General features: G+C 47.2%; 1 protein-coding gene across 1 annotated transcript in view; it reads left to right on the top strand.

The window, feature by feature from the left end:
• Nucleotides 1-25999, top strand: part of PUSL1 (pseudouridine synthase like 1) — a 45206-nt gene that overhangs the window by 14412 nt on the left and 4795 nt on the right. Inside the window, exons 3-6 of the mRNA XM_055001589.1 lie at nucleotides 4888-5075; nucleotides 14474-14623; nucleotides 17583-17756; nucleotides 23697-23751. Coding sequence (XP_054857564.1) covers nucleotides 4888-5075; nucleotides 14474-14623; nucleotides 17583-17756; nucleotides 23697-23751 — 567 coding nt within the window. The remainder of the gene's footprint in view (nucleotides 1-4887; nucleotides 5076-14473; nucleotides 14624-17582; nucleotides 17757-23696; nucleotides 23752-25999) is intronic.

Below are 25999 nucleotides of genomic sequence, written 5' to 3'. Positions count from 1 at the left end.
GATAATAAATACAGGGGGTTTTTTTGTTTGCTAAGTGGAACCATATGTGTACAGCTGTGGAGGATGCTTGCTGCGTTCATAGCGCTGGGCTAGAAGAGAGGGCCTTGCTCTGTCTGCTCTCATGCTCTGCTTCAGTCCCCTGTAGGGGCAGGGAAGATTGCATGGGAATGGGTGCCAACGCGGCTGCTGAGATTGTGGCCCATCTCCCAACATTTTCCATTCTCCTTCTTCAGTAGCTCTGCCAGGAGGAAGCAGCCCACAATTTACTAAGCCAAACAGAGGCAAAACTGGTGTCTAACCTGTCCCATTTCAGACCATGTGATTCACACGGGTAAAAGTTCTCCCATACAAGAGAATTCCCTGCATGTAGAAAACAAGTGTATCAAGGAGTAAAATAGGCCAGAACTGTTTTCCTTGACAAGCTAGTTTTCTCCATGAAGGGAACGTCTTTTTTTTTAAGGAGTATTTTGGTCATGTGAGCCCCCACGTGCAGGTTAAAATGGTACATCCAGGATCCAGAAGGAGCGCTTCTGTGAGATTTCAAAGCTAGGTTTGCAACTGTTTTGCTCCCTGTTTATACAGTTTGGTTTGTGCAACATCTGAATTTGCAAACCACAGTTTGATGAATAGTGTCGCCCTTTGTGGACACCTGACTGCAGGGGTGGCACGTAGAGAGAATTGTTCTCCTGGCTAGGCACCAAGGGAAAGAAGATATACAGAAAACAGGGATTTTGACACAAACAGGGCTCTGTTGCTTGCCCCAGAAGACCAACCAATGTTTCTGGCACAAACCACTGTTTAATGCCACCTTCCACTACCCTTCTAACTCCATTGACTCCAGGGGACATAGAATGCAATCCTAAGCAGAATGATGCCCGTCTGAGTTGCCACTCTCTTTGAAGGCCCTGCTTACTGCTGTGGGAAAAGGCAAGAGTCCAATAGCTCCTACCCTACCACTAATTTTGTTAGTCTCATAGGTGCTACTGGACTCTTGCTCTTTTCCACTGCTACAGACAGACTAACCCATCTTGATCGGTTTTCTGCAGGCGCTGAAATGGCAGGTGGTGAATTTATCCATCTGATTCCCCCCCTCCCCTTTTTTTTTCTGGTTTCCAGCTGCAAGACAGGAGCAGGGACATAAATAGCTTCTGCGGAGGGGAGTTTGCATCCCGAAAAGGGGACCGTTTGGCTGCTTACGTCAAGCGAGCCGACAGCCTCTCGTTGTTTATGATATTAATTTCTGTTTCTGGCATTATTTACCACCCACTTGAAGCTCTCCAAATGGCTTTTTTTGTTTGTTTACTTCGATCGGAAATTCTTTTAATAGTTTCATCAGTTTAAATGTTACTTTCTGTATTCTAAGAACGTAGGAATTTCCCTGCTAGGTCAGACCAAAGGCCTGGCTGTTCTAGCGTTCTGTTTCCAGCAGGGGCCTTGCACAAAGGCAATAGACCTCCCTTGTGAATAGGAAAAAAAATTGGTTCTGAGGTCCACACCTCTTTACCTACAGTGTTTTACCAGGTGGTTGCTAAGTCGGGGGTTTTTAGATCCTCAGTGACTTGCCTGTGTAGTACGTTCCCCCATTCATCCAACATTCGCGACTGCTATCAGGAGCAAGCAGGAGTATGAACATCACCCCCATTCTACAGTCTCCTTGGCTACCTATCAGCTACTGTGCTCACTTCAAGGTACTGGTTATCACATACAAAGCTTTTCACAGCCTTGGCACAACATACCTACAGGACTGCTCCCCTCCCTATGTTCCTCCACGGCAGCTTTGCTCATCTGAACAGGGTCTCCTGCAGGTGCCACCCTACACATGGGCGAAATCAACAGCAGCCCATACAGGGGCTTTCTCTGTGGTGGCCCCTACCCTGTGGAACGGCCTGCCTGAGAAGGTCAGGAGAGCCCCCAATCTCCTAGCTTTCCGCCAACGATGTAAAACCGAATTATTCAAAAAGGCTTTTGTATTGTAGGGAGGGGCTTCTCAGATGTTTCACTAATGAGTTAGGGACCATAGACTTCAACACTAGGTTGCCTTACATACTGCCTGTTGTCTTAAATATGTACTCCTTTGTACCACCTGTGCTCATGTGGTCTAATGTCAGCCCTAGAATTGCTTATGCTCTGTTTCAGCATTTCTTCAACTCTGTATTGGATTCTTGCTAATGCTGTGTCTTTATAAACTTGTGTTTATTTTACCCTATGGCATTATTTATGGAAATGTCCTTGAAATTGACTGTACTAATCTCACACTGTGTACTCCATCTTGAGTGTCAGTGAGAAAGGCGGACTATAAATGATATAAATAAACTGAACCCCCCCCCCCCGCCGCCTTACAGCAAACCCTTTAAGCATAGGTATTGAGACATTGCAGGGGAAAAAACCCAACCTTTTTAATTATTGGAGAATATATATGCTAGACAGTTCATAGCTTTGAGTGGAGGTTGTACCGTAGTGGTTTAGCAGTTCCTTTGTATGCAAAGGGCCTCAGGTTCAATCTTTGGTGTCTCTCACTAAAAGAGTCTTAGGGAGCCACATTGGGAAAGACCGTTCTCTGAGACCAAAGAAGATGGAGCTCGATGGACCTTTCAGATAAGGATTTTTATATGTTCGCAGTTTGGGGGAGAATGTTTTGCACTACCTCGCAGTCCTGGGAAAGATTTCGAAAAATTTTCAAGATACTGACTTCCATGTGCGGCGTCAAATTCCAGAAACTGCATCGCCTGTGGTGTGCGTGTAAAGCTTAGCCTGAGTCTTACTAACACTATTGCTTTTATTTGAGACACTGTGAGGTGAGTGATAGCGTCCTCTTCCCTGTATTTTGTATTTTGCCCCCTTTCCGACTCCTTTTGAATCCACCCACCATTTCCCCCTTTTTCTATAATAAACCTAAGCAGCTCTGTTCAGAATTAAGCCCCATTTTATCCAACGGGGCTTACTCCCAGGAAAGTGACAGGCAGCTGCCAACAATAGAAAGGCTCTCTTCATTGGCTCCCTGCAGTCCTTTAACTGGAGATGCCGGGAACGGAACCGGGGACGTTCTGCATGCAAACCAGATGCTCCCACTGAATTCCATATTGTGTGAAGCTGCTTTCTATCAGCTTAGGCCATTGGTTCATCTTGCACCGCATGCCTTCAAAGGAGGTGGTAACTCAGGCGGGTATAATTCTGTTTAGGGTTGCATTCTGTGCCCCCTGGAGTCACCTTGCACAATGTGATTACCAGCGGCTCCCTCTGGGGTCTCAGGCAGGGAAAGGTGTTTCCCAACATCTATTCCCTATATTAATTCTATTCTATTAATTCTATTCTATTAATTCATTCTATTCTCCTATATTAATTGGAGACACTGGAATTGATCTTGGGACCTCCCACGTAACAAACAGGGGCTCAGCGATTGAGCCACAGGGGAGGGGGGGAGCCCCCGGTTGTCTCTGTCCCTTTGAGAAGCTGATTGCTGCAGCTTCGAACCGAATGACCTCACTGCTCGGGGCACCGCTAGCCCGGCCCCTGCGGTTTTAATAATTGATGGGCTCTCGCTTCTCTTTTATAGCCCTTTTCCTGTCAGGAACGTCATAAACCGTGGCACCGTAATGGATTGTCTGTCGGTGACAAAGGCCAGTTTACTGCCCCTGAGCCGGTGGCCGTCGGGAGCGAAGTGCGTGCTTTGGCCCCGCTGAAGCTGAATCCGTCCCTGGGCTGGATTCTCCATGGGGATTTGACCTTTTGCGTCGTCTGCGGACTCCCGAGAATAGTCTGTGTAGATTGAGATTATAATCCTTTGTCTAACGATGTTCCTCGTTTTGGCAAATCTCTCTGTGTCTCCCTGCCTCCTCCTACACCGCTCCCCCAGTAGCTAACTTTGGTCTAGAGAGGGACAAGATAATATCTAGAGTGTCAGTACGGATGAGGAGAGCTGGCCTCAGATCCTTATTTTGTTGTAAAGCACTCTATTTATTTATTTATTTGCTTTCTTCATAGCCTGCCTTTCTCTCCAATGGAGACCCAAAGCAACTCACATCCTTCTCCTCTCCTCCTCACAACAACCCTGTGAGGTAGGTTAGGTTGCGCATGTGTGACTGGCCCAAGAAAACCCAGCAAGTTTCCATGACAGAGTGGGGATTCGAACCCGGGCCTCCCAGATCCTACTCTGACACTCGAACCGCTACACAATTCTGACTTACAGCCTTGGGGGTATAAAATGGAGGACAGGGGCAGCTTTGAACTCATTGGGTATGATTTTTTTAAAAATTCATATCATAGGCAATTTTAAAAGGAAACGACGACCTCTAGTCCCTTGACCTCCAGTCGCCTGACTTCCACTCAAGTATCCTGTCTCTTCTCAGGCCTATTTGCATGCCAAGCAACTAACTGATAGGAGGAAGGTAAAAGCCTGCCACGTTTAACAAGCCTGGAAGTGAGCAACGACTGGCTCAGCTTCTGTAAACACATGCCTGTCGTTTGATGGGCATTTTGCCAGAATGGATTAAAATTTCACAGTGTATGTTTGAAGGTGCAGCTTTGAAGAAATCAGTATTTTACATCTTTATGGGCTGGTTGTTGATACTGCTTGATGTGCCCGTTGTGGGGGCTTCCCCAGGGGTCGACGCCTTAACATTTTCAGCTTGGGCCTCGATCCTAAAAGACTCATTAGCAAACACACTATCGCTTCATTTGTACAACAGCTAGCAAATGAGAAAGAGGCAAAGAGCTGGAAAAGCAACTGAAGGATCTCGTAAACTGGCAACCATAGCCTGGCTTCTGAGATTTCAGCAGCCGTTTCCCTCATATTTCCAGTCATATCTTTGCAATCTTAATGGCTAGAAGCTTGGGTCCCTTTTTGTCTCAACTGCCTGTCCAAGTTACTGCCTCGTGTTGGTTTTTCAGAAAGCGGCAGAGAAACTCCGACCCTCCACGCCAATCAAATTCGTAATCTCCAGCCGGACAGACTCGGGGGTGCATGCCCTATGTAACGCTGCCCACATTGATGTAGAGAAGAAACCCGGGTGCCCTCCTTTCCTTGAAAGTGTCCTTGTCCAGTCTCTTAACTGCTACCTCAAGCCTGAGCTGATCCGGTGAGTTTCCAAAAAATATAAAGCCCTGCATTTAATGGGTGAGATAGGACAGGCTGAAGTCCCTGTGACTCTGCTCAGAACTGGCTTTATCATTCTGAGCTTTTTCTGCACGTTCTCTTCCACTTTGTCGAGCTAATGTGAGTGCACGGATGGTGCCGTGTGCATGCTTCTTGCCACAGAGGACCCTGGGAATTACAGTTCCCAGGACCAGAAGAGGGCTGCTTAGAAACCTAACTGCATATCAGTGAACAAGAGAGGGTTTCTGTTCTAGGTGGGAGACAGCAACTGCATAAAAGTACCAAGGATGCCTTGTTTGGTTGGCTGGCTTGGTCGCGGGGTCTGCAGCAATCGGTGCAAATAAGAATAAGATACTAGCAATAAAGGTCTTTTGTGCACAAGTCCATAAAGTAGCAGGGCCGCGGTGCTCAGAATTGCCCTTGATTCTGAGCCTGTGCAGAAATGCTGTAGCTGCCGTCGGGCCGCAGGGAAGGTGAATTGGGTTGCACCCCAACTGGTGGCCCAACATCTTGTCTAGCTCAGGCCTTAGAAGGGTGCAACTCTACTCAGTGCAGCTGCCTCCTGTTCTCTCCCTTACCCCTGGCTGCAAGTGCTGGCAAACGGCAGATCGCTTAGAATGGGGCTGAAATTCCAGCATGTCGCTGTGGTTTCTGGGAACTGGGTCCCTTTGCCCTGCTGAGGACGTCGGCCTCCTAGCCCCGAATGTGGTGCGATAGTTTGTGTGGAGCCGAGTCAGGTAACAGGAGGGGGGCATTGGACCCTCCAACACCCCACAGTTTTCCTCGCCTCTGGGCTAGAGTGATGGGTGGATCAGCCTGATGTTTCTTTTCCGTTACGATTTTGAGCCGTTGTCATGGAACCCGTTCCACCGTGGGCACAATCCAAGTCTCAACACCTACTCCCAAAAGACATTACTGCTGGGGAGGAGGGGGGGGAAGAGGATGGCTTTTATCACTCCTTGTTAAGATGTTACATAAGCCAACTTTTGCAGAAAGTTGGGGAAATGGTTCACCTTGCCAACAACTCTGGGAGGGAGTATTATCTCATTCTCCGCCTACTGCTGCCAGAGCTGCATGTATACTGCAGTCGCTCTTCACAAACTGTGTCTGCCACTCGTTGCTGACAGGGCCGTGATTTTAACATACAAAGCTACCTTCTTCCGAATCAAACAGTTGGTCTGTTGAGCCAGGTATCGCCTACTCTAAATTAACAGTGGCTCACCAGGGTCCTGCATCGAGAAAAGCCTTTCCCTTTAACTGCAGATTAACTGGGATCTTTTTCATGCAAAAGGAGTGTTTTGCTACAGTGGTGGCAGCATTGCTTCTTTTCAGACACTGGGATACAGGTAATGTCGCACCTCTGCGTTGAGCATGGTCGAATGCTCCAGTTGCACCTGCCGTGGAGATGGGGCAGCATTTCCTGCCCCTTTCCAAGAGTCTGCCTGTTAAATCTCTGCAGGAGTCACTGCTCTGGTCTTGCTTACTCCCTTCCAGTCAGGAGACACATTCAGAATAGTAGCACACATGAAAACATACAGGTATGTGCTCCTCTGGGGGCAGGTGATGCTCAGCATTTGCATTTTGGGAGGGTTTAAGACTGAAGTGTGCACCTCCGATTTTAATCTGGTAAGTAAAGATGGGATGCAAATTGTTTGGTAACGGCTGTCCTAGACATTCAGCAGGGAGGGGGAGAATCCAACCCAGGGTGCTTTTTAATTATACCTCGGGTGTGCTAATGTGGTACGGTCTGATTCTGCACCACACTCACCCACCAATAAAAGCTTCCAATTCGGGCTTGGAATAACAGGGGGGAGCCTGCTGCTGTGTTATACCGGATCAGGAAAAAGGGGAGGCACCAATAGAGGAGGCTACAAACCGTAAAAGGTAAAGGTAAGCCCTGTGCAAGCACTGAGTCATTACTGACCCATGGGGGGACGTTGCATCCCGACATTTTCTTGGCAATACCCCTCCAATAAATCTGTGATGTGTCCCAAGGCGTTTTCAGTACATGTAGACCTAACCAAAGATGACTCTCGAGGATATATGCTGCCAACCGAGTCTAAGAAAATGTGAAAGGAACTAACAACAATCTTTGCAGCTTGATTTTTTTTTAAAAAAAGATTATTTTTATTAAACTGGAGGATGTGTAGAAGGCTTTTTTCCTGAAAATATTATATATTCAAAACACTTTGGATTTAATTGTGCCGTGGTTTAGAGAGGAAGAAAGTGAGTGATCTTGAAAAGTGGTTATTAAACATTTATTGTCGGTGTTTCTGGCAATAAATGGCTTTTCTGGTCTCTGGCGCCCCTTCCCTCCGACCTTGAAAGGGTCTGGGGTCAAGCTGGTAATCTGTCTGGCTATTATATTTGTATCCTTCCCTCCCTCTAAGGAATCTAGGATATGGTTCTCTCTCCTCCGTTTTATCTTCACAACGACCCTGCGAGGTGGATCAGGCTGCGCCAGGGTGACTGGTCCAGAACCCAGTGCTGATACAATACTTTCTCCATTCCAGCGGCACGGGTACCGTTCATTTCCAGCTGGAGGTAGTCTCTTCTAGAAACCCGGGGTCACTGCCTGTGTATTCTAAGCATTTGGCACCATTTATTCATCTGCTGTCCTGCAGGATCAAGTTTTGAAACAAAAAACGGATCAGGGAGACTCCCCATCCCAGCATTCAGGGATGAAAACATTCTGGGATCAAAAGAGGCCCCCCTCTCATCCACACATGGGTCTGGATTTTGCTTTGCAAAGAGAATAGTAAAAGTTTATGTCTGTCAGCCTTGCTGGCTATTCACTGTATCCCCTAATCTCTGTTTTGTTTGGTGCATCCCAGCTCGGACGCCAACACAGCAAGTTTCTGATGGGCAGAGCTGACAGCAACTTTTGTTTTTGCGTCCTACTTTCAAGGTGTAGAAATTTCTCTCACGCAGCACCGGGGTCACGTCCACCCCACATCCGGGATCGTAGTCGTGGTTCAATTGGACTGTGCAGAAGTTGGGATCGCAACTCTTTCATGCTTCGCTGGGGTCAAATAGACTCCCCCACATTTACGCTCAGTCTGAAAGCTTTGACAGCAAGTCCAATTTAATTTTTTAAAAACATGTAATGGCATTGTGGATTATTACAGCCAGATAGGTATGGTACCTGGGGTTCCTCCTGTTGCATCCCCAACAACAGCCTTATGAGGTAGAATAAGCGACGAGATGGTGGCAGGCTCCAAAATCAGCCAGTGAGTTTGAAGTCTGATTCGAACCTGGGTCTTTCTGCTCTGAGTCTAGCTCTGTAGCTGCTGCCCACCCCTGCTGGCGCTGCATATTAACTGGTTATATGAAAACTCTCTCCACTGAAAGGGAACTCTACGGGAGCCTCGTGCTTTTAACTCGCAACTGGCTCCTTTCCCTTTAGGACTAGGGATTGCAAAAAGAACAACTTCTATCCAAATCCAAGCCCCTTTGCTCCTTGCTGCAGAAGTACTGGTTCCTCAGCCAGTGTTTCTTTAACTTATTGAACTCTGGCCCCCTTCCAAGCTTACTCTAACCCCCCACCCCACTCCAGCTCTCTGGCAGCCTTCTCTTTGGCACACGTGCACACAACCTCTTTGCCAATAGTTGCATGTACGCAACCCATTGCCATGTGAACAAGGTTTTGGAAATGGGGTACTGCCTCCAGACTTTAAATAAAAACCCTAAATTTGTCCCAGTCTAGCAGTGAAATTTGAGGTCTGGCTTGGGGGCCCCAACATGTTGCATTTTCTCCCTCTTCGTGTTCTCCTGACTTAGTGTGACTGTTGTTTTTTTAAAAAAAATCAAATTGAAGAAAGAAACCTTGGCAGCTTTGCATTTAAAGCAACTGATTGACATGTGGCCCGCCGAGAGTCACCCAGCGATGATATTGCAGCTCCAAGAACCCTCCCTTGACACTGAATTTAAAAATGTCAGTGCTTTCAAGTGGCTTGGCACGCAACATTTGGGAGACTTGGCGAGAGAGCTCTTATTGTCGACCGAGCCTGGAGAGGAAACGGGATTCCTGGCTTGGCTATTCCGTCTCCATTTCACCTGGGGAGGGGGAGGCTGTTCAGTAATTTAATATTTTCCTGCCCCGAAATTGGCTGCGGCGGCAGCCAGCGGAACCACGCCAAAGCCCCTTGCATTTTGGAAGCGTCGAGTCGCAAAGTTGTGTGCCGGGAATTGCTGAGCTGTCTGAAGCGGGGCTTGCAATCTGCTTTCTCTGAAATTAAGGCATTAAAGCATTCTGAGCTGTCAAATGAGAGGCCTCGGGGCTCTTGTCAGGCCCCAGTTTGCGTGGTGTGATCACAGGTACACACAGCCAAAAAAGACTCTCAAAGAATAAACTCTCAAAGAATAAGCAATAAGTCTTCGGCATTGCCGAATAGTTCTATCTTTTGAAGAAAAAAAAACTGCTTATGCAACATGTTTAAAAAGTGACAGTAATGTCTTTTGGGAGTAGGTGTTGAGCCTTGGATTGTGCCCACGTCGAACGGATTCCATGACAACAGCTCAAAGCCGAAACGGAAAATAAATGTCAGGCCGATCCACCCATCATTCTAGCTCAGGGGGGTGGACAGTGAAACGGCAGGACATTTCAGGACGGAACGGCAGCCCGCGGTACCCCACCGTGCTCTGCGGAAACGATTGCACCCTTTTCAGGGCTCAGATGCTGAGGCCTTTAGCGGGGCAGAAGGTCTAGCTTGCCAATGGCTGTTACTCGGTGTTCCTGGTGTAAAATTTGGGGCGTGGCCTCCAGGAAAGAAACTTGGACCCACAACCTGCTTGAAATCTACCCCGCCCTTGCCCTGGCTTATTTCTTGGTGTCCAACTTGCACGCATGAACCCGCCTTACACTGAAGTCAGACCCTTGAACTATCAAGGTCAGTATTATCTGCTCTGCTAAAAGGTCTTTCATATTACCAGTCCCTGATCCCTTTAACTGGAGGGGATTGAACTTAGGACTTTAGGCAAGCAAAGTAGGGGCTCTTCCACTGTACCATAGCCCCTTCCTAGATGCCAGTAATGGCCCAGGCTGGAGTTATTACAAGTTAGGCCACCGGAGTTACTGTCCTGCCAGGGCTTTTTAAAGGGTAGAGGTTGGGCAGGAAGCCTTAATATGCCACCCTGAACTCTGTGGAGTAAGGCTGGGATAAAAATGTTGTCCTCTGTAGCCAACTCGCCTCTATGGCTTTCTTTTAGTCATGTATCTTTTAGCTGTATATCAGACGAAGGGAGCTCTGACTCATCCAGGGTATGAGCTTTTCAGAATCAAAGCTCCCTTCGTCAGACACAAGGAGTGGGAAAAGATGGGAGTCTTTATAGTCCAGGTGAAGCCATCATACCCTTTCCCACTCATTGTATTTAACGAAGGGAGCTTTGATGCTCAAAACCTCATATCCTGGAAATCTAGTTGGTCTCTAAGGTGCTACTGGACCCAAATTGTCCTCTGCTTCTACAGACTAACATGGCTGCCCAGTGAAACTATCTTTTAGTCATGCGTGGTTGTGGGAACAGCCAGTTTGTAGCAAACGCCCCTGCCTGGTCACCCAGAGGAAACCCTTGGAGATCACAAGTGGCAGTCTCCAAGGCTATCCCTTTGACCTTCGCTTGCCGCCTCCCTTTCTTCACTGCTGGCATCTCTCTCGGTGTCCCTTGTGCGACAGATTGACGGTCTAGAGGCCATTATCTCACTGTCTCGATGGCTCTTCTTCCTCCAGGCAGCTTTAACTCACTGCTTTATCTGCTGTAAAAGGATTTTACACGGCCAGTGATCCTCTTATTCCCCAGAAGCTAATCTGGCTGCCGGGACTTAGCAACCACCTCATCTCCTTCAAATGTCCCGTCTCCCACTGCCTGGAGGGGCCGCAATGCAGATTTTTTCAAGGCCCGGGGCCTACATGGAGCCACGTTGTTGTCATGGCGATCGAAGGCAAGAGGGAACAGTAAAACTTCCCCACCTGTTTGGCCTTGACGGAGAGATTTGCTGGCACCTTTGGTAGGCTAGCCGCCTAAACAGCTGTTTGGATTCTTCTGTGTTGGAGACCGTCTTGTCTATTACTAGCCCTTCTGGATTAGAGCTGGGTCATAGACACGGGGTGGGATGGAAGACCTGGCCTGGCAGCTTCAGGAAAGCCCCTTCACTGAATTTTCTTCTTTCACCTATGGGGGGAGAAAAACTCCGGCACCTCTTCAGATATTCTAAGTACATACGGTCAGCGCTCACGGAGATCGCATTGGCAACTCTGCCCCGATTTGCTTTCGCTGTACACTCTTTAGAATGTCTGGAAAAGGGTCTTTGAAAAGATTATTTATTATTAGATATTTACATGACGTGGCTCTTAACTGGAATTGGTTCTGGAGGCAGGTTACAGGGCGGTTAAAGTAAAATATACAGAACATGTTTGGTTTATCTTGGAGAACATCTTCTCCACTGTAGATCTACAACTTCCCCCAGCTCCATGGCTTGAAATGAGTTGGAAGGTCCTGCTTTGCCTCCACTCATGGCAGGGCCTTGTTGGTAGCTGCCTCAGAGCTTGGAACTCTGTGGGGACTGGTTACAACATCCTTCGAAGGGTGAAAACTACTGCAGTTTGCTTGGGCTTTTTAATCAATTTCTGCCTCCTCTGCTCTCTGTTGCCATTTACCTGATTTTGAACGTTCATACTTATTTCAACATTTAAGGCTTAAGGCTCATGGCTGGGTGTTTTGATTTGGGGGTATTTGCTTTTATGCTCGGATGTCTGGTTTACCACATTGTGCACCACTTTGATTTTTTTTTAAAAGCAACTGATGCATTTTGCAAATGAAACTTCAAATTATCACTAACTAGCAACAAAACCTGTTGTGGGAAAAAATACAATGGGCTCTAGAAAGGGCAGGGCTGGGGGGCTGGGCATTGCCCCCTCTGCAGCATCCGGATTGGGCTGGGGGAGGACAGGGTGGAGGGCCAGGCATTGCCCCCTCCGCAGCGCCCCATCTGGGCAGGAGGAGGGCAGGGTGCCTGGGCCGGGCATGGTCCCTTCCCCCACGCCCTGGGCCGGTCCAGGCTTTCCTACCTCTGCTGCCATCTCGGCCCAATGGGGCTGGGAAGGGCCGTGCAGGCGCTCATGGCCTTCTTGCCATCTGCGCCTGCGCCAATGTAAAAGTTGAGTTGTTGGGAGCATGGCTCACCTTTTATACAGTAAGATAAAATAGCATCAAATAGTTTTTAAAAGCCATAAAGCATGACAGATAAACAGTAAAATCAGGCGCCATCAGTGATTGCTTACGAATGTTCAAAGAAGCCAGCAGATGGGGGGGGGGGGGTTAAAGAAAGCTGAAATCTGTAAACCTGCATCTAGATGGCTGAAGAATTCCATTTGGCTTTGCTGCCAATCTCAAAACAAGAGAAATGTATAGAAAGAAGGGGGTGATTGGGGCTGCCGGGGTTTGCTAGCTCGCACAGGCGTACCAAGGAAAGTGTAATCTGACCTGAGGCCTGTCCGATTTATGGTCTGTTTGTAGGCTTTCTCAGAAGCAAGCAGCTGACCATCATTGGAAACAGAATTCTGGGTTAGAGGGACCCTTGGATTGATCCAGCAGGGCTCTTCCGTTCTTATGGCAAGTGGAAATGCAGGGTCCAATTTCCACTAGGAGAACTTCTCTATGGTTCCGAGTGCAAAGTAAAAGCTTCTGTCCTGTTCAGAAACAGTTGGTTTTGCCTGGGGAGGCAAAACCAAAAGGCGGATTACTCAAAAAGGGAACGTGAGCCAATGGGGAACGAAACTTCTGCCGTTTGCAAAAGTTCGGTTCAAATGCACTCTTCGGTTTGATGGGGAATATAAAGACCCCCAGGCACGGCTGAGCCATCCCAACCACGGTTACACCTGGCAGCCGCCTCTGCTCAAAATCTCGTCTATGACGGATCTTTTCAAGCGGCTGGTAATCAGCTTGCTACGGCAGATGGATAGAGCAAGGAGGAAACTGGGTCATCTTTTCCAGCCCGGCCGTCTTTATGATGCGACTTCTCTGCCGCTGGCTGGGAGTGGGCCTTTCTGAGACTGAACCCATTCGGGGCTAGTCCGGTGAGGTTGGCATCTCCAGCTGCATTGGGAGGGGCTTTGAGGAGGCCACGGGCTTTGTTTTTCTTTCACTCAGGTGGCCTAGCCATGTCAGGGCTATACCACTTCAGATTGTGCTGGGTTCTAATGATTTGAACACCCCTCTAATTTTTTAAAAAAAGAATAGCATGTTGGGAGAAGAGTTCTACTGTGATAGTCTAGTTTTCTTTGTTTGGCTCCCCCTTCCATGCATTCCATCACAGGAGACTACCCCACATTCTAAAGTGGTACAGTCCTGGTATGGGTTGATGGCCCTGAACCAGGCTGCAGATCTTCCTGTATCCAGAGGAGAGCAGGAGCCAAGGTGTGACTGCATAACAGTTCAGGGGTTCTTTTATTTCACTGTTTGAGGTTCCCCGATGCCGTGCTTCATCTGAGCCAGTGTCAGATGTCAGGAAACCTCTGAGGGTACTTTCTTCCGTATTCTCTCCCCCGGGTGAGAAGTAGATGTTATCCCATAGCTTGATCTTCCCATAGTGCATGCTTGCACGTCTTAAGAAACTAAGGGAAGATTTCCCAGTCCATTTGGTATACAAAACACTTGCTCTTTTAGTGCTCTTCCAGTGATCCTCCATGGTGATGAGTCTCCCTGCTGTATCTCTGTGTCAGGCAAGTGATTGGATCTCTAGTCGCACAGCAGAAGTGCTTGCCCTCAGAGGGGGTCGCCAGTTGTTTGTCTGCATGAGCCACTGCTGTGAACTTCATTTCTTGCAGTCTTCTCCATGTAATGCATAATTAACTTGTGGAACTCACTGCCTCAGGATGACCTGACGGCCACTACCTTAGATAGCTTTGACAGCCAATTATTAGATCAAGCTGTGGATTGGTCGGTCGGTGGTAGTCAGTCATAAATGTAACTTCCATGCTCAGAAACAATTTACTTCTGAGTAGTGTTTCCTGGGTTCAGGGGAGGCTTTGACCTCGGTGCTCTGTGTTTCGGCATCTGGTTAGCAACTGTGTCAAACAAGATACAGGGCAAAGTAGACTTTTGGTCTGATCTGGCAGGGCTGCTTTTATGGCAATGTAGAAATCCATATGGCTGACCTTGGGGCAGTCATACTCTCTTACTGTAACCTCTCTCTCAGGATGGTTGTGCAAATAACATAGAAAGATGAAGCTTACGTGATGTCCCAAACTCCTGGGTAAGAACCCAACAGAGAGGTTGCTAACTCAGAGCCAAACACTTCTCATTTGAACCCTGAACGTCAAACATTGTTCATATAACATCAGCATTTTGTTCAAGGGGGAATCTTTCTTTTGTCTTTCTCAAAAGCATCCTAGGTGCCTGTCGCGTTCCCGACACCTTCCACGCCCGCTTCTCGGCCCTGTCGAGGACCTACGTCTATCGGGTGGCAACAGGCTGTTCCTACACATACAAGATGCCGGTCTTCGAACGGGACCTGTGTTGGGCAACATGTAAAGGGTGAGTTTTTGAAATGAAATGGATTTTTTTTTTAAAAAAAACCCACTCCCTGTTCTCTTATCTGCTAACTGAGGCCTACATAGGGTTATGGGCCACAGTGGCTAAATGGAACTGCCATATGCAGGGGTGGTGTACCTTTGAATGCCAGTTAGGAGAGGACAACAGGAGGCAGGGGCTTTGACCTCCGTGCCCTACTTGCAGACTTTCCAGGGGTCGACCCTGTGGAAAATGGGATTGGATCTGGATGGACCAGGGGTCATTTCGTAGAAAAAGAGAGGATCTCATTAGCATAACTCATTAGCATATGCCGCACCCTCTGGCATCACCTATCCTGGCTGTTTTGGACCCAATCCTGGCCATTCAGGGCCGAAATTGGGCCCAAAATGGCAAAAAGGGGCTGAAAATGGCCAAAAAGGGGCTCAAAATGGTCAGGATCAGGCCGCTGCTGAGTGGAAGAGTGATCCACCACCCGTCAGAGGCCCGATCCGGGCCATTTCGGCCCCAATCCAGGATGAAACGGGCCCAAAATGGCCGAGAGTCAGGTGGGTGGGGCCACCTGACATGTGACCTCTTTGGGGAACTGCCGGAACTGTGTTCTGGCGCGTTCCCCCTCGAAATGAGCCCTGTGATGGACCATAGGCTTATAACTGGGAAGAGGTCATTTGACTTACAAACTAGCACCACCAGTTAAAAGACCCCAAAGTGTTGGGGAAGATTCTGAATGAAAAGTTTTTGAGACAGTTTGCGTTGTTAAAACCCATACACAAGAAGTCGCCATCTTTTAAAAAAACAATTCAGTATAGAAGGAGTAATACCGTAAAACAGACAGAAAAACTAGCATTAAATAAGCAATTAAAGTATCGATTTAAATGAGTTAGCACTGTTTAAACGAAATCCAATAAAGCAGCAGCAGCCAGTTAAGGAATAGCAGCAAAACAACCATCAGAAGCCCGTGGGGCTGATTGTGAGATGTATAAAAATTGTTACTTAAAAAAAGCTTTTAAAAGTAACAGCAGCAGTAAAACAAATGCCAGTTTCGGCAACAAGAAAGGATCCAAATCTATGATTGGAAAATGTCTGAGTAAACACAGATGACTTGGTTCACACACGCAAGATAATGGGATGGGATCGCTGGGAGATACTCTTATCTCAGAGGGGTCCTGAGGTGGGAGAATGGACTGTACTACTTCAGACTGCTGGTGAGGGATACCAGCTTTGAATGCCCCTTTACATATAGAAAGCCCTGCAAGCAGAAAATTAGCTCATCAAGGAAAATGTGCTCTCCCCGCCCATGGCTTGCTGTATTGATTTTTTTGCAGCAAAGATAACCCTCCGTAATCCTCCGCTCTGCCATCCTTGAATTCCGTCACCTCTTTCTCCCACATGTGAGAATCAGGCCCACGTCCAGATCATGTGCTATGCCAAAGGGGGCTGTGGGGGGGGCATCTAATGCACACGAGGGGTGCCACAACCAGGAAGTCCCTGCCTTGAGGGGCCTTCCACCTCATCTTGGAAGGTGGGGCCACACAGGCTGGTTAATTTTAACACTGCTCTGGTAATGTTTACACAGGTAGGGTGAGTTAGGTCCTTCCTGGGAGAAATTGTTCAACAACCCACCTGGACCAGGGATTGGTGGATAGCAGGCACAGCCTACATTCAAACACTATTCTTTAAGAAATGGGAGGCAAATGACTGGAGCATTCATGTCATGGCAAGGGACAAAAATTCAGCAGTGGCAGAGTCTTCTAAGAATGAAAGAAACCCAGGGAGTTTATGTCATGTAACCACGGTCCAGAAAGACCTCTTCTTCCACAGAACTCAGAGTGGTGCGCTTGGAGGTGAATGCCTGCGTTGTTCATTGACTGACCCCCATCTCTATATGGGGTTATTCGAAATTTCCTTTTAAGTAATAAATACGTAACAATGAACATTTTCTATTTTCCCTTTGTTATGATTTGAGGGTTTCTTTTCTTTCCTTCATTATCCTCTTTGGTGATCTCAGATATAAACAGAAGTTCTTTTTTCCTAGTACTTGGCTATTAATAATTAATCTGACTTATATATTGGATATAGTGATTGTTAAGTTCCCCATCTCTTTTTTCTTTTTGAAATAATACTTTTGTCTATTACGTTTTTACTTTTGCGTAATATGTTTTTATTATCCCTTACTACCTTTGTGTTTTATGTTTATGTTCATAGATTTATCTTTCCAGGCTCTTTAGTAATAGGTGAAAAACATAATATCATTTTAGATTTTTAGTTTGGAATTGGGGGAGAGGGGTAATAGTATCTATTATATTCTAATCATATCTACGTACTCTATTTTATTACTATTATTCAATTTATTGTATTATGTATAATCTCTTAGATATACTTAATATTTCTTCATAAGGTTCTATGTATTCTTAATTGTTCTTCTCTGTTCTTTGTTCTTAAATAAATAAAATTTATTTTTTAAAAAGATTTTTCCTTTTATGCTATATATTTTGAGTCTCTTTTTCATTTTTTTTTTAAAAATCTTGGTTTCCTTCAGGCAGGATTTTTTTTTCAGCAGGAACCCGGTGGAACGGAGTTCCAGAACTTCTTGAAAATGGTCACATGGCTGGTGGCCCCGCCCCCTGATCTCCAGACAGAGGGGAGATTAGATTGCCCTCTGTGCCACTGAGCGGTGCAGAGGGCAATCTAAACTCCCCTCTGTCTGGAGATCAGGGGGCGGGGCCACCAGCCATGTAACCCTTTTCTCCTAGGGCAACCCACTGAGTTCCACCACCTCTTTCCCCAGAAAAAAAGCCCTGCCTTCAGGTGCTGCTTTGGAGGCTTTATTAGATGGGAAAACATCTCATGCAGTTTTGTGGATGAGACCAGTTTTCCGCCTTACTGTCCTCCTCACTTTCCTTCCCCCCCCCCCCGCTTTTCTTCCTCTTTTTCAAACATCTCATTATTTGCCATCACGTTTCAGCCACTTGAACCACTCGGCCATGCAGGATGCGGCAACGTTCCTGCTGGGCACCCATGACTTCAGTACCTTCCGCTCAGCCAACGCAGAAATGCCCGTGAAAAGCCCAGTCAAGACCCTGATCCGGGCAGAGGTGAGACCCTCTTCTGGCTTCCTGTTGCATCCCAGCCAGGACAGGTGAGAACTGTTTCGGCCTCGACAGTGTGCTTGGCATTCTGTGCACAAAGAGGCTATATTTGCAACTGGCATGTATTATGCAAAATATATGGTGTGCTTTTCCTTTGGTGTAGTTAGGTGTCATTTTGACTGTTTTGCCTAATTTTCCTAAATTGTAGGGAAGAGTGAGAGGCTTAGCTGATGCCCTCCCCTTTCTCAATTTTTACTATGATTGCAGACATTACCTTTCTTATGGGTCGGTGAAAACAAAATAGAGTAAAGTTGGATTTTATCCCATTACTTTGCTCATGGTTTTCCTCTCTTCTGCACTCCTCTTTACTTTTTTCTTTGCTGCTGCCTTGGGGCTGATCCATCGTAAAAGAATGTAGCTCCCCACTAGCGGCATATCCAGTCTGTGTTGTTATGATTCCTCTTAAGAGCCAGTTTGGTGTAGCGGTTAAGAGCGGCAGGACTCTAATCTAGAGAGGCAGGTTGGATTCCCCACTCCTCCGCTTGAAGCCAGCTTGGGTGACCGTGGGTCAGTCACAGCTCTCTCAGAGCTCTCTCAGCCCCAGGGGGATTGTCGTGAGGATAATAGTAAGATACTTTGTAAACCACTCTGAGTGGGCATTAAGTTGTCCTGAGGGGCAATATATAAATCGAATGTTTTTGTTGTTATTATTAATAATAATAATCTAATTGGGTTTATTAGGTGCTGCATCATAAATGTGGTATGCGTAAGTGTCCCCTTCCTAATGAAAAAATTGTCCGTCAAGCCATAGATGCTCTCATCAGGTGGGGGGGGGGTGGCACTTCAGTACCAAGGACAGTTCTTCTGTCCCTTGTGGCTCCTATTGCAAGCGTTGGGCTTCCGCTTTCATTGCCTCTCCCCTTTCATTCTATCGTCTTTGCCAAATAATGGACAAATATTCCTTGCCAGCCTCAGTCCTGAAGCGAACATTAAATACTGTCGAATATTTAGGGAGCTCTTCTTGTTTGCCCTCCTGTGCGTTATGAGTTAATTTTCGTTTCCTTTTTGACTGGCGTGCTTCCAAGAATCACAAGATAATTTCATTCTTGTTTAAATCAACCTCCTGTTTTCTTTCCGGCTTCCCCTCCCAGACCATAACCATGGCTTCTGAATTTGGCTTTCTGGCTTTCATTTTAAAGTCAAATCCAGCCTTTCTGTTGAGCTAAAGAGTTTTCAGCTCGGCCGAGCGGGCTCTTGGGTACTGGGTCTGTTGCGGAGTTCTGTTCGGCAGGGGCAGAATTGGCATCTGTTGCTTTGTGGAAGATTTTCTTTTCTCGCAAGCAGCGAAGGGGAACCTGGGAAATGAGAAGGAAAGGCAGATCTAAAGGCACGCAACACAATTCCCTTGCTCAAGATAAGCAGGGCTAGGGCTGGTCTATGTCAGCATGGGAGACCTCTTGGGAATCCGATGGATACAGCCATGACAGAAGAAAGCCAGGGCAGACTTGCAATAAATAAAGTTTTAGTTCGGGAAAGAAAACACCTAAGAAAGATGTAGTCGATGGCTTTCTTCTTCTTTTTTTTAATACAGTGGGGACAAATTCATGGAGGTTAGGTCTTTCAGTGGTAATTAGGCATGAAAACCGACCTCTGGTCCGCTCCAGGGTTTATATAAAGTTCAGTCTTTCCAAACCTGCAACCTGCTTTGAATCCCAGACAAAAGTGGGCAAGCGCTGAGCGGCAACCGCGTGACCATCGGTCATGTGACAGGAAGAGGAGGAGCCAAAGGCTCTTGACTGTCTCTTGTGAAAAAAAGACTCCTTTCCACCACGGAGTGACCTCACCTTGCCGTCCTGCTGTTCTCAATGGATGCTCCTTAGCAAGAGATCCCTCTGCAAAGCGCTCCCAAATGGTGGCGCTACATGGGCTTGCCGTCAGCTCCATGACGCACCTGTTGGTCGAAGACCACTGTTACAAAAGCCTTTAATAATTCCATGATGGAGTCTATTAGCAGTTGTTAACTGTGATAGCAAAGAATGGGGACTCCATACGGAGAAGCAATATACCTCTGAATATAGCCAGGAAGCTTGGAAGAAGTGGCTGACCCAAGGCCACCTGTGGAGCTCGTGGCAGTTATGGGATTCGAACCAACAGAGTGCTGATTTGCAGCCCAACCACTTGACCTCTATGCTATGGCAGCTGTATTCAGTGACTTCCGCCCCCACCTACGTTGTGAAGTGGTACAGCCCAGACGCAGGCTTACCATTGGACTGAGGACAAAGCCTTTTTCTTAAGGGGCTGCCTTGATACTTCCATCTGGCCAGCCAAATCCACCACTCCAAAGAAAAGAAGATGCTCTCTTCTTCAGAATGCCTGATGTTTTTTAAAAAATATGTATGTTGCATTTTCAGGATTTTGACCATCTGAAGCAGGGTCGGGTGGGGATCGAAGAGGAAGAATTTTCATTTTTCAAAACCCACTCAATTCCTATTGTTTCTTTCTCTCTTAACCGCTCGGGGTTGCCAGGCTGTGGGAGAAGCACCAACTGTTGGAGAGAGTGATGAGTTTCCATGTGATCAGAAAGGGGTTGGGGGGCTGACGTCATTCGGGGGGAACACGTGGGAGATTTTGGAGCTGGCCTGGTGGTGGTGGCGGAGAGATTGCTAAGTGGCTGACTCGAGTCATTTTAATTATATTAAAAGCCACTTTAGTGAGCAAGAAAACACTGACAACTGTTTCCTCATGTGTGTTGTTCAGCGTCCCCCAAAGAAGACTATGAGGAAGTGAAAGTCCCAAGTTCGAATTCTAGTTCGGAAGAGGCGGGCCAAGGCCAACAACTCTCCATCTCAGATCTCCCGTTCCGTACCAGCTTATGAGGATAATAATGACGACTTGGGAATGAGCGAGCGTAGGGTTGTCTTGGATACTCCGGACCTCAAGAGACTTAGAGCCTTGCTACAAGTGACATTTTACACATGAAGGATAAAGGATCATTTTCGCAAGTCTTTCTGGGAACTGAAGTTCCTCTCCCCCACCGCTTTTCCTTCTGTTCCTTCCCCTTGCTGCCTGAAGAGACAGAGAGAGCCTTCGGCAACATCAGCTTTTGCAAATCGTCTTGCTGGGGGGGGGAATGCTCCGGAGAAAGCTGAGAAAGTTGCAGCTGCCTGCCCCAAAGATCATTGAGAGCAGGCTTGTGACTGGAGGAACGATTTACAAAAGTTGCTGTTGCCGCAGGCTTTCTCTGTCTCTTCAGGCAGCGAGGGGAAGGAACAGAAGGAAAAGGGGTGGGGGAGAGGAACTTCAGTTCCCAGAAAGACTTGCGAAAATGATCCTTTATCCTTCACGTGTAAAATGTCACTTGTAGCAAGGCTCTGAGATTCCCGTTTCCGCTCTGCCACAAATAGGGAACAGCCTCAGCTCTGTGGCCTCACATCTGCTTTGCATGCAGAAGGGCCCTGGCTCTGTTCCAGGGATCGCTGGGTTAAAAGGAAGAGGCAGGGCCAGCAAGCACCTTTCTGTTCCTTCCTGCACCCTTGGAGAGCCGCTGCCTGTCCGAGTCAATGCCCTAGTCCAGTGTTCCGTCTCACCCAGTGGCTAAACAGTCTCTTTGGAGGGCCAGCAACAGGGCATAGAGATTCCATCAAATACTTAGATCAAGATGGGCAACCGTGTTTGTCTGTATCAGTAGAAAAGAGCAAGAGTCATGGAGCTGCCATGAGACAGTTGCAACTGGACAGCATGTTCATGGCATTCTTAGGCTTGAATGGGGCCAAAACAAGTCAGGAACTGGGTGCAGCTGTTGATGATATGCCCGCTGCCACAGACCTAGGGGCCTTCACCCTTAGAGGTATCCTGACACCCGTGCAGTCAGTCAGGGGATTCAGAATAACCGTGCCTGTGCTCTCGGAAGGCACGCTGCCAAACGCCGATCGAGGCCCACGCGATCTTCCTCCAGCCTTTAAGAAGCTTTTGGCAGAGCTGTGTGCACCGTAATCCCATCTCCCCTCAGGAGGGGGTGCTCTGCCGAGCGCTTTTTGTTCCAGCTTCACGTTTAACGTTAAATTGCTTATATTTTAGGTCATGGAGAGATTTAGGAAGGAGGGGTGGGAGCGTGGGCACTTTGCAAATCACAAAAAGCAGGCCTGCTCTGGGCAGCCCCTCCTTCTAATCTTGTCCCCCCCCCATGCCAACTCTCTCAGCACAGGGACCCCCCGGGGTGCTTCCAATCCAGCCGCGCCGCTCCCTCGCATGAACGACAGGAATGCCTGGACAAAATGGTGCTCTTTTTTGAAATAACTCAGGCTTCTGCACAAAGCAGATTCTCAGCGATGGAGAGAAAAGCCACGGTAGCCGCACACTTGCGTCTGTGGTCCAAGGAAGCCCCTGGGTTGTTCATAAGCTTGTTGTAAGAGTGCCAGAAGCCCTTCTGCATCAGGTTGCGGGTTTGTCTATAATTCAGCATCCTTTCCCCAAGAGAGACCAGCCAAATATCTGCAGAAAGCCCTCAAACTATCGCATGCAGGCTTTTCCTTTCCATTTCCCTGCAAAGTCTGGTCTTTAGAGGAAGACTGCCACTGTCCATGGAAGCTCCCCTTAGGCTGAATAGATAACAGGTTCATCCTATGCTCTAAGAATGTGCTTGTTCCTTTTTTGAAAATTTGCCTTTTAAAAAAAAAAAATGCAAACTGGTATATCAGTCTCTGTCCTCTTCTAAGCAAACTGCAAACTGTTTCCCCTTCTTGTCGATGAAAGCCGCGGTTTCTCTCCCTGCTCAAGGGATTCCTCTTGCTCACTCTGGATTTTCATTTCCCCTTTTTTTTTAACAATCTCCTAGGTCGCTTTGAGTCCAAACAGGCCTCCCAAGAAACTTGGGCAACAATCCTTCTCTTCCCCAGTGCTTTATAGGTCAAAAGCAGGGGGAGTCTTGGATACATCACCTCTCTTCTCACACCAAGATTCGGTACCTGGACCTCCCCCAGCTCCTGGCGGTGCACTGCTGAAGCATGTTTATTAGTTGTATTCCTTCCCTTTGCAAGGCAACCTGTGAAATTCCCTGCTAGATCAGACTGGGAGCCAGATTGGTGCAGTGGTTAAGAGCAGCAGGACTCTAATCTGGAGAGCCGGGCTTGATTCCCCACTCCTCTGCTTGAAGCCAGCTGGGTGACCTTGGGTCAGTCACAGCTTCTAGGAGCCTTCTCAGCCACACCCACCTCACAGGGTGATTATTGTTGTGGGGATAATAATGACACACTTTGTAGACTGCTCTGAGTGTTGCATTAAGTCCTCCGGAAGGGAGGTATATAAATCGAATGTTATTATTACATAAGGAGGAACGTGTCTTGAACAGTTGTGCAGAGGGTTAAGTTTCCCTTGTATAGACTGGGACAGAAGTCCTCAAAACACTTACGTGTTCATGGTTCATGGGAGGAAGGTGTGGGAGAGCCAGTTTGATGTAGTGGTTAAGAGCGGCAGGACTGTAATCTGGAGAGCCAGGTTTCATTCCCCATTCTTTTGCTTGAAGCCAGCTGGGTGACCTTGGGTCAGTCACAGCTCTCTCAGAGCTCTCTCAGCCCCACCAACCTCACAGGGGGATTGTTGTGAGGATGATAATAACACATTTTGTAAACCGCTCTGAGTGGGCATTAAGTTGTCCTGAAGGGCGGTATATAAATCGAATGTTATTATTATTATTCTAGTCCAGCGTATTAAGTGTGGCCAGAAGGATGTTTCTGGGAAGCCCGCCAGGAAGACATGAAGGCCTTCTCCCCGTTGCTTGTCCCTAGAGTCATCTGGTACATAGAGGTACACTGCCTCTGAATCTGTAGGTTCCATTTCTTAACCTTGATGGATCAGACCACAGGGACCAGGCTTTGCAGAAAGGACACAGCTTTCCTCCCTGCTGATGTCGAGCCCAGATGCACGCTGGGAAGCTCTTTACCGATCACACCTCGCTATGGTTTTAATGCCGCTCTTTTTCTTTCTCCTTCCAGTGACCTGAAGTTTTGGGAGATGGAGTTCCAGGGCCCGTCATTCCTCTACAAGCAGGTACCGTGAAAGAGAACATTTGTGAGATTTAATTTCTGGCTCCCCTTCCCCACCAATTACCAGGTTAGCTTGAACAACACAGAGATCCTCAACAGCTTCCTGTTCGGAAGAGACTTCCAGTCTCTTTGCAGTCCTCCTTTTATCAGGAAACGTACAGGTTGAGCAGGCATTGCAAGGATGCAGGAGCAAGCACACAGGCAGGGAAGGTGAGGTCCAGAACAACTGGTTCACCCTTCCATAATAAACCTAGCTCCTGAACCCAGTCTGTGTAAAGTCCAGAGAAGCCTATTTTAACACAAATCGTTAGAGAAGTCCACAGTCAGAGCATGTGCTTGAAATATTGGGATACCTCCACATTAAATCAAACCAGTTGGCAGGCAGAAAACAAGGAAACTAACCCATAATAATATGCCCCTTAGTAGTTTGTGGGGGCATCCTTGAAAGATGGTGAGGTGGGAGATGGACAGTTCTCTGCTACTGAGGGGCACAATCCCTCTCTCTCTCTCTCTCTCTCTCTCATACACACACACACACAGCTTCTGCAGAGCTCCTAATTATTTCAGTGATGCTCGCGTGGGAGAATTGGGGGAAGGTCATGATTATGAAGGTAAGAACGAAAGTGTGTGGGCAAACTCAGACACCAGCGTGGTGGTGGAATAAAGTTTCCAATAGTTGGAGGCTAAGGTTTCTGTGAGACAGAAAATATTATACAAATTTGCTGTATTCACAGAATGTATGGCATTTGTAGGATCTGGTTTGTGAAACTCCACTTTGCTTTACAATACACGGGGACAGAATTTTGTCAAGTAGCAAGTACACACAGGAGCAAGATTCAAGGCCAGCAGCACTTGGAAGATCGACAAGATTTCCAGGGTATAAGCTTTCGAGTGTCAAGTTCTCTTCCTCAGATACAAGAGCTTGATTTTTGAAAGCTTGTGTCCTGATAATCTTGTTGGTCTTTTAAGGTGCTACTAGACCTGAATCTGGCCTGTCTACTGAAGACCAACACAGCTGCCCACCTGAATAGATTCAGTGCTGTCTGCTGCTTCCCCCACTGACTTGGCAGGAAGAATTTTTTCTACTGCACTCCTGCACCAGGTTAGAAATCAGAGGAAACCAGAAGTGATATTCTCTGTACTATATTGGCAGACCCTGTGGAATCAGTGTGATGTTGCGGCTTAAATTAGGACCCGAATTCAAATCCCCACTGAGCCCATCAGCATCTCAAACTTACCTGCCTTGCAGGGCCAGAGAACAAAGCAGGTTGCCGTATGCTCCCCGAAGGACGAGATAAAAAAGTGAGAAAGCTGACCTTGGTGCATGGTCGTCTGTCTGCCCTCGATTGCCAGAGGGATAAAGAAGCAAGGTTGTGTCAAAGTATGGGACCTTCCCTCCCCCTGGGATTGGCAGCTTTACCAGGGGCACAGAAACACTTAGTCTCTTCAGCATGGCAAAAGAGGCAGTCCTTAGTCCAGTGTACAGTGCGGACATTCTCCTCCTTTGGTGAATGTTTTGACAACAAAAAAGGAGATGGAGACTTTGCAACACACACACAAACTCACATGGAAGCGTTGCTGTTTTGGAAAAAAATGCATAGCTACCCTGGAATGGCACTTTTCACTGCGGAAAAACGAACTTGTCCAAAAATTCGATCCTGGAGAGATTTAAATGGGAAAGCCCAAAACAGAATATCAAAGCTTAGGTGTGTAGTGCCCTCTGGTGGTGAATCCTGGAAGAGCTGTGTCAATTATCTTTATTAATGAATGTTTTAAATACTTCGTGCTGATCTGTTGATCAAGGCACTTTATACAAAAAAAAAAGAGGTAAAAGTCCCTAAGGGGGAAAAAATCATAAAACGGTAGCATAAAAACATCATATCAAAAAGGCATCACCTAAAATTTAACAAGTTACTCATACCAAAAAAATCTCTGCATTACAGGATTGCTGTTCGTTAATAATTTGTTGCAGCCATGAAGCGAGTGGGAAGCCAGTTCAGTTATAGACCAGAAGTGCTGATGAGGATTGTGTTGAGTTTAAAGACCTCGGTGGGGGATAAAACATAATCTCCTTTGTTTTGGGGTGGGGTGTGACCAGCCTGAATCCTGGTTCAAAGCTACACTGTTCTGCAATGGGACCCCTTTTCAATGTTTTCTTTTTCAGCTCTGCAGCAGGTAAAGGTTCTATCAGGTTGTTGGTGATATTAATGGAGGGAATTTGCACCAGTCACATTTCTCCTGTCGTAGGTCTT

The sequence above is a fragment of the Eublepharis macularius genome, chromosome 17 (assembly GCF_028583425.1).
Source record: "Eublepharis macularius isolate TG4126 chromosome 17, MPM_Emac_v1.0, whole genome shotgun sequence".
NCBI lineage: Eukaryota > Metazoa > Chordata > Lepidosauria > Squamata > Eublepharidae > Eublepharis > Eublepharis macularius.
The sequence above is the reverse complement of the archived record's forward strand: the minus strand, read 5'-3'. Positions and strand labels throughout refer to the sequence as shown.